Genomic DNA, 18,749 nt, shown 5'->3' with positions numbered 1-18,749 from the left:
ATCCAGGGTTGGACAAAGTACTGTATGTAAAATTATGTTTAGGTGAAAATCTAGAGTTGTATCAATAACTTACTCAGTTAAACGTAGAAGTGTCCAGCCAAAATAAACTCAAATGACTTTTCAGTGTACTTTAAGAATTAAAAAGCAAAAAGTAAATGGTTTTTATTAGCTCATCTGGCTGTAGGCCAGGCCGGATAAGCTTATGCGATCATGCGTCATCTGTCTGTTGTCTGTTTATTGTCCGTCCATCCACTATTGCTGGGTTTCAGTCACGTGACTTTTCTTAGCAGTTTTACCGGAAGTGAAATAGCTGGTGGTCTAAACAGCTGCTGTAGTGCAAACAACTCACGATAACTTATCAGAGTATACTTGTAATCTAGAAGCCACTGCTGGCTTTAGATATATTCAGAAGATCGCTATGTGCAATGGAATCGACCCCTACAGTCTGGGAAAGAAGGATTTGTCATACAATCTTGAAAACTACCCTTCAGTTGAGTTCCCCGACATCTCGAACTATCTGGTGTTGCAGACGTCCTTCTACACCGCAAAATAGATGAAAGTGTGGAAGAGTATGGAGGCTTACAACTGTTTTGTATCTGGCTGGGTAAAGGACCTCAGTATCAAGTCGCTGCTGAATGAATCCTGTATTGTTTTTGCCAGTGTATGTGTGTTTTTTTAAGCTTTTCGTTCACGTCTTTACAACGAAGCGCTGCAAGTTGAAGTGTAAACAAACAACAGTTGGCTTGATTCTCACTTGTGTTGGCTCTTATCTCTCAGGTAAATCATTCACAAAGATCATCAGAAACCCCTTTAAAGACCCGGATCTTAGTTAAACAAGACGGAGAAGTGATCACGGCGCATTGTAACTGTACGGCTGGGGAAGAATTTTGTTGCGACCTTCATGCATATGGACTTTGTGAGGAGTGAGGAGTAAACAAAGAAACAGCTGGGGACTTTAGCGCTTTGTGACTAAAAAAAGTACCATAAAATAACGACACATAGCAAGAAAAGTACTTGGAAAACACTAAGGACATAGCTGAGAGGGAGAGACAAACCTTTCACCAAGTGATCACTGCAAACTCGAGCATGCTTCGACTCGGCTCCCTTCGATTTCACTGAGAGGTTCAAAAGCCACCTTTCTCAACGTCTTTTTGTGAAATCCTGTGTTCATTCACCCTTTTTTATTAGTTCACGGGGAACCCTGAAGAAACTTTTATCAGTTTCACGGTTTGATCGATTCAAACAACTTAAAACAGCGCAAGCGTAAGGCAATTTTCATGCAAGCAATGCACCTTCCCCATACAAATGCTTTGTCAACTGAGCTTTGGTAGACCACCAGCTAAAGTTTTCTCTCACCTCCTGATTCCCATAATGATTTATCGAGAAAAAGATTCAGGTTAATCAAATATGATATTTTTCAAGACATTATTATGCACAAACATGTACATTTGATAATTCTACTGTTGGTTTTTCCCCTGGAGCATCTTCAACATTATATAGTAGAAAAATAGGTACCCTATGGGTCCATATGGCTACTGCTTATAAATACAGTTGTTTTATGATACCATGTCCATACAGTAAATATAGCATATATACCTGTTATCAGTTATACTCGCCTCATCTCTTGCAAGCATCACCAAGTTGTGAGCAGCATCAGGGCTTGTAGTGTTTTGGTTACCAATTTTGTTTACTGTGTTTTGTTCAAAATACAGTGCTGTGAACTATATCTATTTTCAAAATAGTAAGAAAGCACTTGTTCATGAATTGTCTTAGAAGCATCATTTAGTACTAATGAGCACATTTTGTTTCACAAGTGTAGTGTAAAGACTCTAAAATAAAAAATTAAATAAGCAAATAGCAGAAGTTTGATATCGGCTTTTCAATACGTCTGCCAAAAAGCTCAAAAAAACTTCCAAAACCTTTCACTTGACCTTTCAGAAGGTCCAAACAAAAGCTGTGATTATCAAAAGGTAAATTTTCTTCAAATAAACACCACTTACTTGATATCGAATCAGTCGCCTTGGCGAACCACGAGGTGAATTTCGTTTATCTTTTTATCCGCCGATTATCTTCCGATACTACGACGTTATAACGAGGTTTCTCTTATTTCGTTTCTGGTTCTGATTGGTTCTGAAGTTTATCAAGAAGTAGAATGGGTAATCGAACTCAATCAGGATAAGTGCTGATTGGTTATGAAGTTTCGCTGTTGTGACCCTCATTCTTACATTCTTACAACATGATGACAGGCTTCACCACTCGTTCTTGTGCACCTTTGATAACGTGAGATCAACTGCTCATATCGCGAGATCACGATTCGCCGTTCTGGTGATTGTAAAGCTTATGCATATGTGCAGTGCACTATTGTTACACTCATTTTTACATTCTTACAACACGATGACATAGTGGCTACTGCCTCACTTCGCATCTATGAGGCAGTAGCCACAAAAAGGAAATTCAAAAAACAAGGAATTTCAGAACATAGAAAAACATAATACATCGCATCTTTAAAGTTCCTGTTTTACCCACATGTAATCAGGTGGACATCCCTATTCATGTACTGGAGGGAGACAGTGTGCTGGTGACGTTTGAGGGATGTGGCTTTGACAAGAAAGACTCTGTGCCCCTTCAACTTTATAACGGACATCTCACAGTGCCCTGCACTCAGAAAGTGCCCTTACCTGGACAGGTAGGTGATGAAGACACATCTTGAATAGTGAAATTGAGTGTACGTGGTTTTTCTGTACAGTTAGTGCCATACTTTTGAAATTCTGTTTGAAATTATATCTCCATGGCTGTGTTTGGACTCTCTATTATATGTCTAGATTTAAATACTATATAGCTTTACAAAAAAGCATTATTATTATTATTATTATTATTATCCCACTTGTGTGTATCCTTGGGCGGCACGGTGGTGTAGTGGTTAGCGCTGTCGCCTCACAGCAAGAAGGTCCGGGTTCGAGCCCCGTGGCCGGCGAGGGCCTTTCTGTGTGGAGTTTGCATGTTCTCCCTGTGTCCGCGTGGGTTTCCTCTGGGTGCTCCGGTTTCCCCCACAGTCCAAAGACATGCAGGTTAGGTTAACTGGTGACTCTAAATTGACCGTAGGTGTGAATGTGAGTGTGAATGGTTGTCTGTGTCTATGTGTCAGCCCTGTGATAACCTGGCGACTTGTCCAGGGTGTACCCCGCCTTTCGCCCGTAGTCAGCTGGGATAGGCTCCAGCTTGCCTGCGATCCTGTAGAACAGGATAAAGCGGCTAGAGATAATGAGATGAGATGAGGTGTGTATCCTTTTTTTTTTAAGATGGTGTTCCTGTCAGAGGAGAGGGTGTCTTTTGGTGACATTCCAATCTGCTCTCGGAGCACACGCATCCTGTTTCTGACTAATGTCTCTCACACTGACCGAGTCCTCTACTCATGGAAGCTGAAAGAGCAAGATGGCAAGCAGGTGTGTGAAATGGGAACTACATACATGTACAATTTATATCTGCTGCATTGAGCTGACCCCTCTATGCAGACGGACTTACAGAAATACAGTACAAGTATATAAGTACATACTGGATGTTTGTTTATTTAATTGTTACCTGCGTACGTGAATGCTTATTTCGTATTAGGTGTGTGTTTGTGTACTTTTAAATATCCGTGCTCATAGAGGATCTTAATTTTCTGCTATTTTAGAGCAATAATGAACACATTAACTCCAATAAATATCACACAAAAAAAATTTTATTGACAAGGCCCATACATCCAAGCCATACATCGGCCAGCTAGGTGGGGCGCGAGACTGGAAGCTGTCGGTGGACTTGAACCAGTGGCTCTGCTTCCCAGCTGAGATCGTCGAAACAAATCCCAGACCAGACCTCGTGCTTTGGTCCTCCTCACTTGGCTCCGTTTACATAACAGAGCTGACCGTGCCCTGGGAGGATGCTGTGGAGGAGGCATATGAGCGCAAAAGCTTGAAGTATGCCGAGCTGGCAGCCGATGCTGAGCAACATGGCTGGAAGGCTAGGGTCTGCCCAGTAGAGGTCGGCTGCAGAGGTTTTGTTGGTAAGTCAACCACCAGGCTGCTTAAGGACATAGGAGTCAGAGTTCTAGCCCAAGCCATCAAAGCCCTTTCCAGTGCCGCCAAACAGCCCAGTTGTTGGCTCTGGATTAAGAGGAGAGACATCACCTGGGCCCCCAAATAACAGCTGCTCCATTAGGGTGAATAGTGAGAGTTAAAGCAGAGAGGGGCAAACCTGGGACGCCAGGTGTTGCCGATGAGCCCTCTGGAGGTGTTGTGGGCCGATCTTCAAAACACCTAAGAAGCAGGGTGCCCACCTGATGACCCCAATGAAGCTTTATTCCTCCATACTCCACCCAAATACCATTCGGGCACCCACCTGGAGTCCCTCAGTTTGCATGCCTGTCCCCACCAGTGTTAGCTCAGGTAGACGCACTCTGCAAAGGATTGTACCAACTAGTCCTAAAATAGAACATATGGAACTAGAAGGGCACTCAGTAGAATGCATACCTCCACCAAGCCACATATGATCAACATCAAAATCAAATCACTTGAACCTAGGATAATACTAAAGCTGTACACCAAATTTCATCAAAATCTGTTCGCTATTTTTTGAGTTATGTTGGGAACACAAAAAAAAATCCTGGATCCATGTACATATCCAGATTTACATCAAAATCTAATCAAATGTTCCTTTGCCCCATGGCTCACCTTTCCTCAAAATTTCATCAAAATCCATTCTCAACTTTTTGAGTTACATTGGGAAGAGCAAACAAACAAACGGAGGTGAAAACATGACCTCCTCCAACAAAGTTGGCGGCGGTAACAAAGTTGGTGGAGGTAATTATACAGTGAGCAGGAAAAGTGTAAAACAAATCCAAACTATTTTATGTTTAATAGTGTTCCTGATGAGGCGGTACGATGCTGCAGTGGTTAGCACTGTTACCTGACAGCAAGAAGGTTCCGAGTTCGAACTCATGGCTGATGAGGGGCCTTTCTGTGTGGAGTTTGCATGTTCTCCCCGTGTCTGCGTGGGTTTCCTCCAGGTGCTCCAGTTTCCCCACAGTCCAAAGACATGCAGTTAGGTTAACTGGCTACACCAAATTGTCCATGACCAAAAAGTAGTGCAGCAGAGGAGTGGCTAGCCGGCTGTACTTACTTAGCCAAGACACCCTAGGAAAGGGACCCAATCCGGAACACGCTGGACGGGCAAAGAAGAAGAAGAAATGTTCCTGATGAAGCTTTACATTTTCTCAACCAGCTTCATGACATTTTAAAACTCGACGGCCTTTCGATTTCATAAAATCAGTGAAATTTAGTTCCCTCTGAAATTTTGTCATTGGGATATATGTTTATTTCTGTTATATCTTAAAAAAAAAAAAAGCAGGCCATTCTGTGGCTGGGAAGTTATTTAATTTGAGGGGATTATTTCCCAAGCAAATAATGTGCATGAAATAGCTTGCGTCACGCAGTCAAGCAGACAAAGGAAGTCCGTGTGTGCGTATGCACAGATTTACCTTCGACTTCTTCTTCATCATCTTTTGGGTTTTACGGCAGCTGGCATCCACAGTGTTGTATTACTGCCATCTACAGGTTTACCTTGACCGTGCACTGACAGTTACATCATTCTATCACTAAACGAACAGCTGATCACACCGAGGTGTTCGCTGAGCGCCGATATTTATTAGTTTGGTTCTGCATTTCCTTTCCTTCGCAACATAACATCTTTTCTTCTCACTTTCTGTAGCTGTAGTCGGTCTTTCATGTTTCATTCGCATCCTCCATTTTTCTCTCCTGTTTCAAATTTGTATCCCACAATACCTTGTGTGAACGGAGAAAGCCCACCACGTGATGCATGATGTACCCTGTGTCCGAAATCGATCACTCGTTCACTACTCCCTATATAGTGAATTACTATATAGAGGACTATATAGTGAGCTCATTGGTTAAATGAAAAAATGCTTTCAGACACTAGTCCGTCGCGCTGGTATTTACGTCATTACTGTCGCACAGTTAAAACGTACCAGATCAGTCGGCTGGTGGGTTTTCAAAATAATAAATACATGCATGTATTTTTGTGATAAATCCATATTATACTGACTGTATTTCCCACATTAATCAATAAAAGTACCTGCATATTTCAGTTTTTTTTAAAAAATCAAGGCTGAATACTTTCTTCTTTGCCGCTGCCTTTTATTAAATCAAATTTGAGACTTTTAATTTGATTTCTTTTAGCGCGACCGCAATGCATGATGGGATATATTGCTTTGGTTAGTAACCATCGTTGTACACTATTTTTTGTAATGCATTGTGGGATACTTTGAGTGCACTATATAGGGTGTAATAATCCTCACTAAGGTTTCGGACAGCACTACAGAATGGCGTCCCCACTATATAGTGAGTAGGGAGCAATTTCAGACACAGGGGTAGTATCTTGAATTGGGTTATGGTGAAGCAGGGAAAAATAGAGAATTTAGGGCCACGTGGCCTTAAATTCATTAAATGTTCTATTTAAAAAAAAAACGAATAAAATTGGAAGTCTGTGATTCGAATTCAGTAGCTTTCGGTCCACTAAACAAAAATCATTGGGTGTCAGGAAAATTCTTTTTATGGCATATAATAATCCAGGAGACTTTTGTTAAAGTTGTCAAATAAGCAGAGCTCGTAACCGGACTGCTTGTTTGGGGAAACGATTTTAAGTTAAATCTACTTATTTAAAATGCATTTTGAATAATGGTTATTGGCATTATTTCCATGGCATTATTTGCATGTCTTTGAAATTAATTTCAGCCATAAGCCTTTATCAAAATGTATTAAAAACGGTGAAAAACTGTATATTCAGCTTCGTGTGTATTTCTGTCTGTAGGCAGTACAGATCCATCCAGCTAGTGGATCTCTGTCTGCAGAGGAGAGTATTCTCTGCGTCCTCACTATTAAAACCTCAAACAGTCCCACATTCTACCAAGAAGATCTCATCTGTGAAGTGAGTTCTCTCTCTCTCTCTCTCTTGCACGCACACACGCACCCACTTTATACTGTATATACTCTTTTTATGGTTGCGTTAATGTAAATACTGTATATCAAACACTGCCAGCCCACACCACCATCATGATTTTTAATCAAAGATAATGATGCTCATAAAAATATTTCATCCCTGTGTTCGCCAGATTACTCCGGAATCAGCTTCAGCTTCTTACCAAATTGACCTACAGCAATGGGAGGAGGAGAAAGAGAGAGAAAAACACGAGTTCACCATAACAGAGAAAGACCTGATACAGACAAACCTTCAGAATAAACCCATTCAGGTGCTGCTCCAAGCCTCAATACATCAAATACATTAGCCCATTTACAGTATAGTTGTGTTCCCTCCTTATTGTTTACTTCATAAAATAAAATGGTTTCTTTCTGACTCAGGGAGGAACAGCAGCCCAACAGAAATCCTCCACCGAAACCCGGAAATTCAAGGTAAAGCAGCACTACTATGCTTCATGCTTCATGCATATGCTTCATTCAGGTTCTTGTGTATTACAAAGTTTTATCTTTTGATATGTCGCTGGAGCACAGGAACTAATAATCTAATATCTAACAATACGTTGTAGGCGCTGCCACCCATCCGCAATGGCAGTCATGCTGCACTTAGAGAGCCCACTGCTAGGGCAGAGAAGAAAGCTCAGGAGGAAGCGCGGAGGAGACGACCAGAGCCACCTCGTCCAAAACTACTCCATCTGGGAGTCACGGCACGTTCACACTCCCTGCTGGAGTACCAGGCACAATTCCCTTCTCAGTTCAGCAAGCATCACATCTACAGGTGTGTTCAGTCTAGTCAAATATATAATTTTTTATAAGATTAGATAATGAGTACTGTACTAATGAAGGTAAAATTTAAACATGTGGTGCTGCCTGTATGACTGTTCCTTCAGATTTGCACCATCAAAGCTTCCTCAGTCTGGATCAAGTGAGAGAAAGCTCTTCTCAACAAACATGCCTCCTGTCACCCACGGCCCAGAGAGAGACATTCTCACACACACGCTGTCCTCTTTGCTCAGGTACCACCACCTCATCCAGTGCATTATCTTCTTAGATGATACTGTGCAAACAGGATATTTCACAAAGCACAATTTCTCTCTCAGGAGTCTCTTGGATGACCCTGAGTTCCAGCAGGAATTGCAGAACACTTCGACTGAGCCAGCACCCTACTTCACCCAGTTTCGGCCTGCTTCTCCCATTCTGCCCACATCTCCCACTGAGACACCATATACAAAAGCCACAGTCGGTTTCACTGACTTGAGACAATCTATGCATCACATGGAGAGCACTGACACTGTGGCACACACTCACACACAGTCTGAGGGTGAGTGTGAACCACAACCGTGTCAGGAGCTGAACCCCAATCTCAGGGAGCAGGTGCAGGAATCTATTCGTAGGTGAGTTGTGCTAAAAACATTCACTGTCCAACAGAAAAGCATTTGCCCTATCATCAGGAGATCGCTAGTTCGAATCCCAATGATGCCACACAGCTATCCGTGGCCAGGAGCCCAAGAGAGCTCTCAGGCAGGGAGGGGTGGCATACTGTATGCTCTCTCCCATGCCAATTACAGTGATGCTAGCCAATCATGGGTGTCTGTTTGCTCTTGCATATGCAAATGGACGGATAGCGCTTTCCTCCGAGTGTGTTGTACTGCTGCATGAGCAAGCAGATGCAGTCAGCTGGCATCACATGCCTCGGAGGAAGCACGTGATAGCCTTCACCCTCCCTGGTTGGTATCTGTCGTGTGATCGGGGAGAGCTGGCTGATAGGTGGGAACTGGCCATGACTAAATTGGGGGGGGGGGACTTTACTGCCATGTTTGTCTGTATTCTGTCCCTTTTGCGTTCTATACTGTACTGTCCAATAAATTGCTGCTGACTGAGCCCAGTTATTGTTATGTGATGTACACTCTGGACAAGTTGCCAGGTCATCGCAGGGCTGACACAGAGACAAACAACCATTCACACTCACATTCACACCTACGGTCAATTTAGAGCCACCAATTAACCTAACCTGCATGTCTTTGGACTGTGGGGGAGACCGGAGCACCCGGAGGAAACCCACACAGACATGGGGAGAACATGCAAACTCCACACAGAAAGGCCCCTGTTGGTCACTGGACTCGAACCCAGAACCTTCTTGCTGTGAGGCAACAGTGCTAACCACTACACCATCATGCCACCAGGGTATAACCCATTCTTTTCTATTTTTAATACTGATTATTGATAAAAACAACTTAATTCCACTTAATTCTGCCGAATGTTAAGGCTCCCAGGACCATCCCCTAGCATTTACAAATGGAATCAAATCCACCTCTTGATGACGAGCGCTCATTCCACTAAAAGATCAATATGAGGACATTACCTCAGTATTTTACTTACACTATTTTATTTAGCCATATTATTTACAGTACTATTTTTATTTAGCTAATTCTCTTATATTGCTATGGACGCATCCAGCACAGTAGTACATAACTGTGTAAATGATGTTGCAATCACTACTCAGCACATCAATGTCTCAACTGTGACTGAAACTGCATTGTGTGGCACTGTGTGCTACTTTGCCTTTGGCGCATTTCTTTATAGTGTTGCGGACGCATAGCACCTCATTAAAGCAACTGTGTGCTGTGAAATTAGGGAGGTTTGGCTTGTATTCAAGCATGTCCTTAACTGCTTTTCCTACAGCCTTTCTTTTTCATTTAAATATGCAATGAAATTGGTTTCTTCATTTGCCTCGACATAAAACCCCAAATTGTAAAATGCAAATTAAAAAAAGAAAAGCAGTGATTTCTAAATTTACTTTGACTTGTATTTCATTGCAGACAGCATGAACCCCATGTTTTGTTGGTCAACTTCATTTAATTTGTTAATCTGCATCCATTCCAGTGTTTCAGGTCTGCAACACATTCCAAAAATAGTTGGGGCAATTTAGGGCTAGTACTGAGGTAAAACAATTAAATAATGACATGATTTGAAACAGGTGATGTCAACAGGTGATCATAATCATGATTTGGTACAAAGTCAGTGTCCAGGAAAGGCCTAGTCTTTGAGGAACAAAGATGGGTCAAGGATCTCCAGTTTGTCAACAAATGCATGAAAAAAATACTTGAAATGTTGAAAAGTAATGTTCCACAAATAAAGATAAGAAGGAGTTTAAATATTTCATCCTCTACAGTGCATAATATCATTAAATGATTCAAGGAATCTGGAGGAGGTTCGGTGCGTAAAGGGCGCAAGCCTAAGCTGAACACCTGTGATCGCCGATCCCTCAGATGGCACTGCATCAAGAACCGTCATTCATCTGTAGCTGATAGAACCACATGAGCTCCGGATTACTTTGGCAAACCTTACATCGTTACATCCATAAATGCCAGTTAAAACTTTATTGTGCAATGAGGAAGCCTTATGTTAACTGTGTCCAGACACACCATCGACTTCTCTGGGCTCAGGCATCTGAGATGGACCATCACACAGTGGAAATGTATATTATGGTCAGATGAATCATTATTTCAGGTCTTTTTTGGAAGAAACGGATCCCATGTGCTCCAGACCAAAGAAGAAAAGGACCATCCAGACTGTTACCAGCAACAAGTCCAAAAGCCAGGGTCTGTCATGGTAAGGTGTTGTGTCAGTGCCCTTGGTAAAGGTAACTTACACTTCTGTGATGGCAGCATTAATGGAGAAATGTACATTGAGATTTGGGAGCAGCATGTGCTACCTTCAAGACGACATCTTTTCCAGGGAGATTTCAACAAGACAATGCAAATCCACATTCTGCACACATTACAAAGGCATGGCTGTGGAAGAAGAGGGTGCCTGTTTGCTCTGTGCCTAATAGAGAATTTTGGTGAATTCTGAAATCAAAAATATGACCTTGACGACCCTGTACTTTTGCACATCTTAAGACCTGTTTGCAGGAAGAATGGGACAAAATAAGACAAAATAAGACACTTCATCACTTGGTGTCTTCATCAGTCCATAAACATCTTTTAAGTGTTGTGAGAAGGAATGGAAACATTATAAAGTGGTAAATTCTTTACTGTCCCAACTTTTTATAGAATGTGCTACAAGAATCAAAATTGAAATAAGTGTTCGTTTCAAAAAAACAATCAAATTCATGAGGTAATACATTGATTTTCTTGATTTTGTTTTGTAAGTCTGTTCATGTATGTTTGCACTTACCATTGTGAATTATAGTCAGGCCTATACATATTTGAACATTGACAAAGTTATTGTTAGATTAGCTGTCTAATACAGTGTATTGGAGTTGATGTTAAATAATGGGTATGGTTGTGCAGTGGTTAGCACTGTTGCCCTAGAGCAAGAAGGTTCTGGGTTCAAACTTCATGGCTGATGATTGGGGGGGGGCTTTCTGTGTGGAGTTTGCATGTTCTCCCCGTGTGTGCGTGGGTTTCCTCCCCATGCAAGGTCTAACCCTAACACATTGAGCCAGGAGTTACCTGTCTTGTTGGTTTCACTATTTTAAATGCTCTTGGATTTTTTTTTTCCTGTGTGAAATAACAGAATTGAGAAACACTGCTCTTACTTCCTTACTCTGACTTACTGTTTTTATATTGTTCTTACTACTGGATTGCAATAACTACATCCTGTGTACCGTAGTTCTACATTACTATTTGTCCAAACCCTGTAAGCTTCTGTCTCTATATATTGTATATATTTTATTATTTATACCCCCGCTTCGAAGGAGGGGGGTATACTGGTTTACCTCTGTCCGTCCATCCGTCCATATCTCCGTCTGTCTGAAACACCCTTTTTCTCAGCAACCATAAATCATAGCCACTTGGTACTTGGTACTAAACTTCAGCTTGGGGTTCTATACTATGTATACCGTTTTCAGGTCTGTTGCATATTGATTTCCTGTTTACTGACAATATATTTATGAAACCTATAGCATGGATTTACAAAATTTCCGTAACACTTTTCTCAGCAACTACAAATCCCAACTGCTTGATATTTGGTACTGAGCTTCAGCTTGGGGTTCTATACCATGCATACCGCTTTCAGGTCTGTCACACATCGACTTCCTGTTTAGCGACTGAATGTATTTATGAAACATATAGCATGGATTTACAAAATTTTCATAACACTTTTCTCAGCAACTACAAATCACATCTGCCTGATATTTGGTACCAGACTTCAGCTTGGGGTTCTATACCATGTATACCATTTTCAGGTCTGTCACACATCGACTTCCTGTTTACCAACTGAATGTATTTATGAAACATATAGCATGGATTTACAAAATTTTCATCACACTTTTCTCAGCAACTACCATACAAATCACAACTGCCTGATATTTGGTACCAGACTTCAGCTTGGGGTTCTATACTGTGTATACCATTTTCAGGTCTGTCGCACATTGACTTCCTGTTTACTGACTGAATGTATTTATGAAACATATAGGGCGGATTTTGACGCTATTTCAAGAAGCAAAATGTTATTTCAAAATGACAGTTTACCAGGATACTATTTGAAATCCCTGGGGAGAACACTACTCTTTACTTCCTTGTTTCAGGGTTAATTATTTGTTGAAGTCAATGTTCATAATAAGTGTCCTATTCCTTTGATTGCTTACATTCTGATATAAGCGAGAGTGGTGGTATACCTAAGTGAGCAGTAGTTCACAGTTGATCTTGTTTTTTTATCAGTATCTCATTTCCCACTTGCCTTTCTCCATCTCTCCCTCTGCAGGAGTCCAGAGTTTGGTGATCTGATGGAGGAGATTCTGCTCAATACTCTGCAAAACCTAATGACAGAGGCTTTTCTCGGGGAGCTGGTTCTGACGGCACGGCCACGTGTCATCGCCCTGCCACCAAGCTTGTCCAGGTCACACACTGCCTCACACTCACTGGACACCATTTCACTCATCCTCTCACTGTGTTCTCAATAAATCATCAGTGTTCATACAGTGGTGCTTGAAAGTTTGTGAACCCTTTAGAATTTTCTATATTTCTGCATAAATATAACCTAAAACATCATCAGATTTTCACACAAGTCCTAAAAGTAGATAAAGAGAACCCAGTTAAACAAATGAGACAAGAATATTATACTTGGTCATTTATTTCTTGAGGAAAATGATCCAATATTACATATCTGTGAGTGGCAAAAGTATGTGAACCTCTAGGATTAGCAGTTAATTTGAAGGTGAAATTAGAGTCAGGTGTTTTCAATCAGTGGGATGACAATCAGGTGTGAGTGGGCACCCTGTTTAATTTAAAGAACAGGGATCTATCAAAGTCTGATCTTCACAACACATGTTTGTGGAAGTGTATCATGGCATGAACAAAGGAGATTTCTGAGGACCTCAGAAAAAGCATTGTTGATGCTCATCAGGCTGGAAAAGGTTACAAAACCATCTCTAAAGAGTTTGGACTCCACCAATCCACAGTCAGACAGACTGGGTACGAATGGAGGAAATTCAAGACCATTGTTACCCTCCCCAGGAGTGGTCGACCAACAAAGATCACTCCAAGAGCAAGGCGTATAATAGTCATGATGTCACAAAGGACCCCAGGGTAACTTCTAAGCAACTGAAGGCTTCTCTCACATTGGCTAATGTTAATGTTCATGAGTCCACCATTAGGAGAACACTGAACAACAATGGTGTGCATGGCAGGGTTGCAAGAAGAAAACCACTGCTCCAAAAAGAACATTGCTGCTCGTCTGCAGTTTACTAAAGATCACGTGGACAAGCCAGAAGGCTATTGGAAAAATGTTTTGTGGACAGATGAGACCAAAATAGAACTTTTTGGTTTAAATGAGAAGCATTATGTTTGGAGAAAAGAAAACACTGCATTCCAGCATAAGAACCTTATCCCATCTGTGAAACATGGTGGTGGTAGTATCATGGTTTGGGCCTGTTTTGCTGCATCTGGGCCAGGACGGCTTTCCATCATTGATGGAACAATGAATTCTGAATTATACCAGCGAATTCTAAAGGAAAATGTCAGGACATCTGTCCATGAACTGAATCTCAAGAGAAGGTGGGTCATGCAGTAAGACAACGACCCTGAGCACACAAGTTCTACCAAAGAATGGTTAAAGAAGAATAAAGTTAATGTTTTGGAATGGCCAAGTCAACGTCCTGACCTTAATCCAATCGAAATGTTGTGGAAGGACCTGAAGCAAGCAGTTCATGTGAAGAAACCCACCAACATCCCAGAGTTGAAGCTGTTCTGTGCAGAGGAATGGGCTAAAATTCCTCCAAGCCGGTGTGCAGGACTGATCAACAGTTACCACAAATGTTTAGTTGCAGTTATTGCTGCACAAGGGGGTCACACCAGATATTGAAAGCAAAGGTTCACATACTTTTGCCACTCACAGATATGTAATACTGGATCATTTTCCTCAAGAAATAAATGACCAAGTATAATATTTTTGTCTCATTTGTTTAACTGGGTTCTCTTTATCTACTTTTAGGACTTGTGTGAAAATCTGATGATGTTTTAGGTCCTATTTATGCAGGAATATAGAAAATTCTAAAAGGTTCACAAACTTTCAAGCACCACTGTACACTGTGTTCTCTGTTTTGAATATTAGTTAAATGCTACTCTGCTCCTACACAGGAGAAACACCCGGAGACAGTCCGAAGGCCATCTGGTATGAGAGAGTGGTACAGCACACCCTGGGTATGAATCGACGGTGCACTCTACATGCCTAGCATAGCTCTGCTTTCAACCCTGGAGTCTCAGCACCACTGATTTTCACCACTGTATTTTCTAAATCTAAGTATTTTTTTTTCCTGCATCATATCCTGAATAAATTCTAAGTAAAAACGATGCTTTGTTTACTGAAATTGGTGCCATTGCATGCATTCAGGCTTGACATAAATCATGGTATGTATGTTTGTCTCAAGAGTTCCTCACTGTGTTTATAAGGCTCGTAAAGCAGAGAACATTCTTTCTGCCTTAACAATTACAGCAGCAGTTGCGGTTGTCCCTCAAAAATGAAGTGGTCAGCGATTAAAATCTCAGTAATGTAACTGAATGACTAGACATGTACACTAATGGAATCCATCTCTAAGTGAACAGTCATCTCAAATAACTTAATCTATTGTCTGCATGTTGGTGTAAATAGATACAGCATAAATAGCTCTGAATATTCTTGGTTTTTCGACCTTCATTCTTGCTATTGGTCTCGTCGCTGTTTAAACTGTGCAGTCACATGGAAAGAGATACCCCTTAGCAAGTTAAGGATTGTACCACTGAAAGATAACAATGATCCAGTGCTTGTTCGGGTATTTTTTTAAGTGAATGTAGACATGGGTCAGTACTGGAAGAATTATTTGTTTTGAGAAGATGAGCAAAGGCATCTGTAACATTGTGATTGTTTAATGGAATAACTGCATTGCACTGGAAATCCTTGGAGCACAAATAGGTGCATTTTGTCCTTCCTGTTGTCACACTGATGAAAAAGAAGAGCAGAACACTATATTATGGTAAGTGACAATAATTTGAATCACTTATGCTGTTTTACTGATTAAACAGTAAATGATTTTAGTAATAATGTACATACTTTCATTTAAATTAACTTGTATGATTGAACAGGGTTACAGCATTTAAGTTATGATAAGTTTATTCAAAGTGTTCCATTAACAACAACAAAATGCAAATCCATTACTATCTGAAAATGTGGTTGGAAAATGGGATGTGATTGCTAATATTGATCATTTTTTGTCAAATGGAGCAAGATGATTGTATGTAACATGTAGCACAAATGACCAAACTAATATTTTCACAGTGCTTGCTCAGTTACACCCAGTGCTCTTCTCCTTCACTTGCACTCCCTAATGCAATCGTCAAATCAGCCAGAATAAGGGTCTCTTTCCTTCTTTAAGTTTGACACTAACACACTCAGTGGCATGCATTTTACCACAATGCTGGTTGATAAAGATGAATAGCTTGCATTTTTGCCATTGCTATACTTGTACATTTCTGTTGTTACACTATATAGCCAAATGCATGTGAACACCATTGACCATCCCACCCATATGTGCTTGTTGAACATCCAGTTCCAGGTTTAGTTCCTCTTTGCTGTCATAATAACCTCCACTCTTCTGGAAAGGCTTTTCATTATATTTTGTGGGAATTTGTGCTCATTCAACCACAAGAGCTTTACTGATGTCAGGCACTGATGTCACTGGGGTGCAGTCAGTGTTCCAGTTCATCCCAAAGGTGTTCAGTAGGATTGAGGTACAGGCCACTCAAGCTCTTCTACATCAACCTTGGCAAACCATGTCTTCATGGAGCCCACTTTGTCGACAGGAGTATTGTCATGCTTTAATGTTTGAGCCCCTTAGTTCCAGTGATGGGAAATGGTAATGCCTAATGGAGAAGCCATGGCCGAGAAGCAGCTTTGGGACCAAAAGGTTGCCACTTCACTTCCCTGGACCAGCAGGAATGGCTGAAGTGCCTTTGAGCAAGGCACCTAACCCCCAACTGCTCCCCAGGCTGCTACATATGTTGTACGTTGCTCTGGATAAGACCATCTACTAAATGCCTGTAATGTAATGCGACAGCATACAAAGACATCCTATACAATTATATGTTTCCAAGTTTGTGGCAACAGTTTGGGGAAGAATCACGCATGCGTGTGATGGTCAGGTGTCCACAAACTTTTGGCAATATAGTGTATCAGATAACATATTTTTATACTTTTGCTTGACTGTTTTAAATGGTTAATTAACAGGAGTGATCTAGTGTAAGCTGCAGCTGGCTTGCTTTTCATTTACAAGTTGAACATCACATGATTCATTATTCATTTACTATTTCATTAAAGGTACTGACTGCAAAGTCATGTGAAATTTTTTTTTTTTTTTATTGCGCATGGCATTTTCCTATGTCCCGCAAGAGCAATATCATATGAATGAGATGTGATCATTTTGATGTCCTGAGGGTTGCTTTTCTCCATTTTGGGACCGTTTTCCTCCCTTCTGAGGTAAACAGAATGGCTGTACGGAAACAGCCAAATGCAAGGAGCTTTAACTAATTTAGCATAATTATGGAACTGTGTCACACCAAAATGGCGATGCATGGAAAACGTGACTTTGCATCGACCTCGGAGAGTTTTGAGTCGCAGGTATGTAATTTATGGTTGACATTCGTGAATAGATCCGTTATTGCTTTTGTGTTATTGTTTCTTTCTCTGTAAGATCAAAACATTACATGTATAACTCCAAACTCGCTACCGTGGAGTCGAGCCCATGCGTTCTAAGGCTAAGATAGCTAAGCACTAGCTAGAATGATTTAGTTACAGTGTCTTGAAAAAGTATTCATCCCCCTTGGTGTTTATCCTGTTTTGTCGCATTGCAAGCTGGAATTAAAATGGATTTTTGGAGGGTTAGCACTATTTGATTTACACAACATGCCTACAACTTTAAAGGTGCAAATTGTTTTTTTATTGTGACGCAAACAATAATTAGGATGAAAAAAAACCTGAAATCTGGAGTGTGCATAAGTATTCACCCCCTTTCATATGAAACCCCTAAATAAGAGCTGGTCCAATCAATTCACTTCATAAGTCACATAATTAGTTGATTAAGATCCACCTGTGTGCAATCAAAGTGTCACATGATCCGTCACATGATGTCTGTATAAACTCAACCTGTTCTGGAAGGACCCTGACTCTGCAACACTACTAAGCAAGCAACATGAAAACCAAGGAGCTTCCAAACAGGTCAGAGACAAAGTTGTAGAGAAGTATAGATCAGGGGTGGATTATAAAAAAAAATCCCAAACTTTGAATATCCCACGGAGCACCAATAATTCCATTATAGCAAAATGGAAAAAAAATATGGCACCACTACAAACCTGACAAAAGAAGGCCGCCCACCAAAACTCACAGACTGGGCAAGGAGTGTATTTCTGGGGTTTGTTTGTTTATTTTTTCATGCTAATTATTCTCATCTCATCTCTAGCCGCTTTATCCTTCTACAGGGTCGCAGGCAAGCTGGAGCCTATCCCAGCTGACTACGGGCGAAAGGCGGGGTACACCCTGGACAAGTCGCCAGGTCATCACAGGCCTGACACATAGACACAGACAACCATTCACACTCACGGTTAATTTAGAGTCACCAGTTAACCTAACCTGCATGTCTTTGGACTGTGGGGGAAACCGGAGCACCCGGAGGAAACCCACGCGGACACGGGGAGAACATGCAAACTCCACACAGAAAGGCCCTCGCCGGCCCCGGGGCTCGAACCCAGGACCTTCTTGCTGTGAGGCGACAGCGCTAACCACTACACCACCGTGCCGCCCATGCTAATTATTGTTTGTGTCAAAACAATCACCTTTAAAGTGGTAGACATGTTGCGTAAATCAAATGGTGCTAACTCCCAAAAAATCCACTTTAATTCCAGTTTGTAATGCGACAAAACAGGACAAACACCAAGGGGAATGAATACTTTTGCAAGACACTGTATCTGTCCAGAAAAATGGCATCATCTAGCCTTGCTCTATCTTGCAGTTGCACTCACTAGGCAGGCTTTCCTTTTCTTTTCCGCTGGCTTTTAGCTGGCGGGAGAGCAGAGTCCGCCATGTTTTCCCATGCCAACTCATTTTGATTAAAAGTAGGTCAAACACGCCTCATGGTGGTCACGTGTTATTGTTGCTCACGTACTTCGGCAATCTCTGGAACCGTAAAATTCGGGACGCGTTTTATCTCGGCAAAACATTTACACACAGGATACACGGTGTGTGCAGCAG

At 41.3% G+C, this 18,749-nt stretch overlaps 1 protein-coding gene across 1 annotated transcript in view; it reads left to right on the top strand.

Moving 5' to 3' along the window:
• cfap65 (cilia and flagella associated protein 65) overlaps nt 1–14,746 on the top strand; it is a 45,494-nt gene extending 30,748 nt beyond the window's left edge. The window contains 12 exon segments of the mRNA XM_060930572.1: nt 2,537–2,686; nt 3,300–3,443; nt 6,865–6,981; nt 7,166–7,303; nt 7,413–7,463; nt 7,598–7,806; nt 7,919–8,044; nt 8,129–8,422; nt 12,738–12,872; nt 14,612–14,659; nt 14,661–14,694; nt 14,696–14,746. Of these exon segments, the coding sequence (XP_060786555.1) occupies nt 2,537–2,686; nt 3,300–3,443; nt 6,865–6,981; nt 7,166–7,303; nt 7,413–7,463; nt 7,598–7,806; nt 7,919–8,044; nt 8,129–8,422; nt 12,738–12,872; nt 14,612–14,659; nt 14,661–14,694; nt 14,696–14,746 (1,497 nt within the window).
• The last annotated feature ends 4,003 nt before the right edge of the window (nt 14,747–18,749 follow it).

The sequence above is a fragment of the Neoarius graeffei genome, chromosome 9, assembly GCF_027579695.1.
Source record: "Neoarius graeffei isolate fNeoGra1 chromosome 9, fNeoGra1.pri, whole genome shotgun sequence".
Classification (NCBI taxonomy): Eukaryota; Metazoa; Chordata; class Actinopteri; order Siluriformes; family Ariidae; genus Neoarius; species Neoarius graeffei.
The sequence above is the reverse complement of the archived record's forward strand: the minus strand, read 5'-3'. Positions and strand labels throughout refer to the sequence as shown.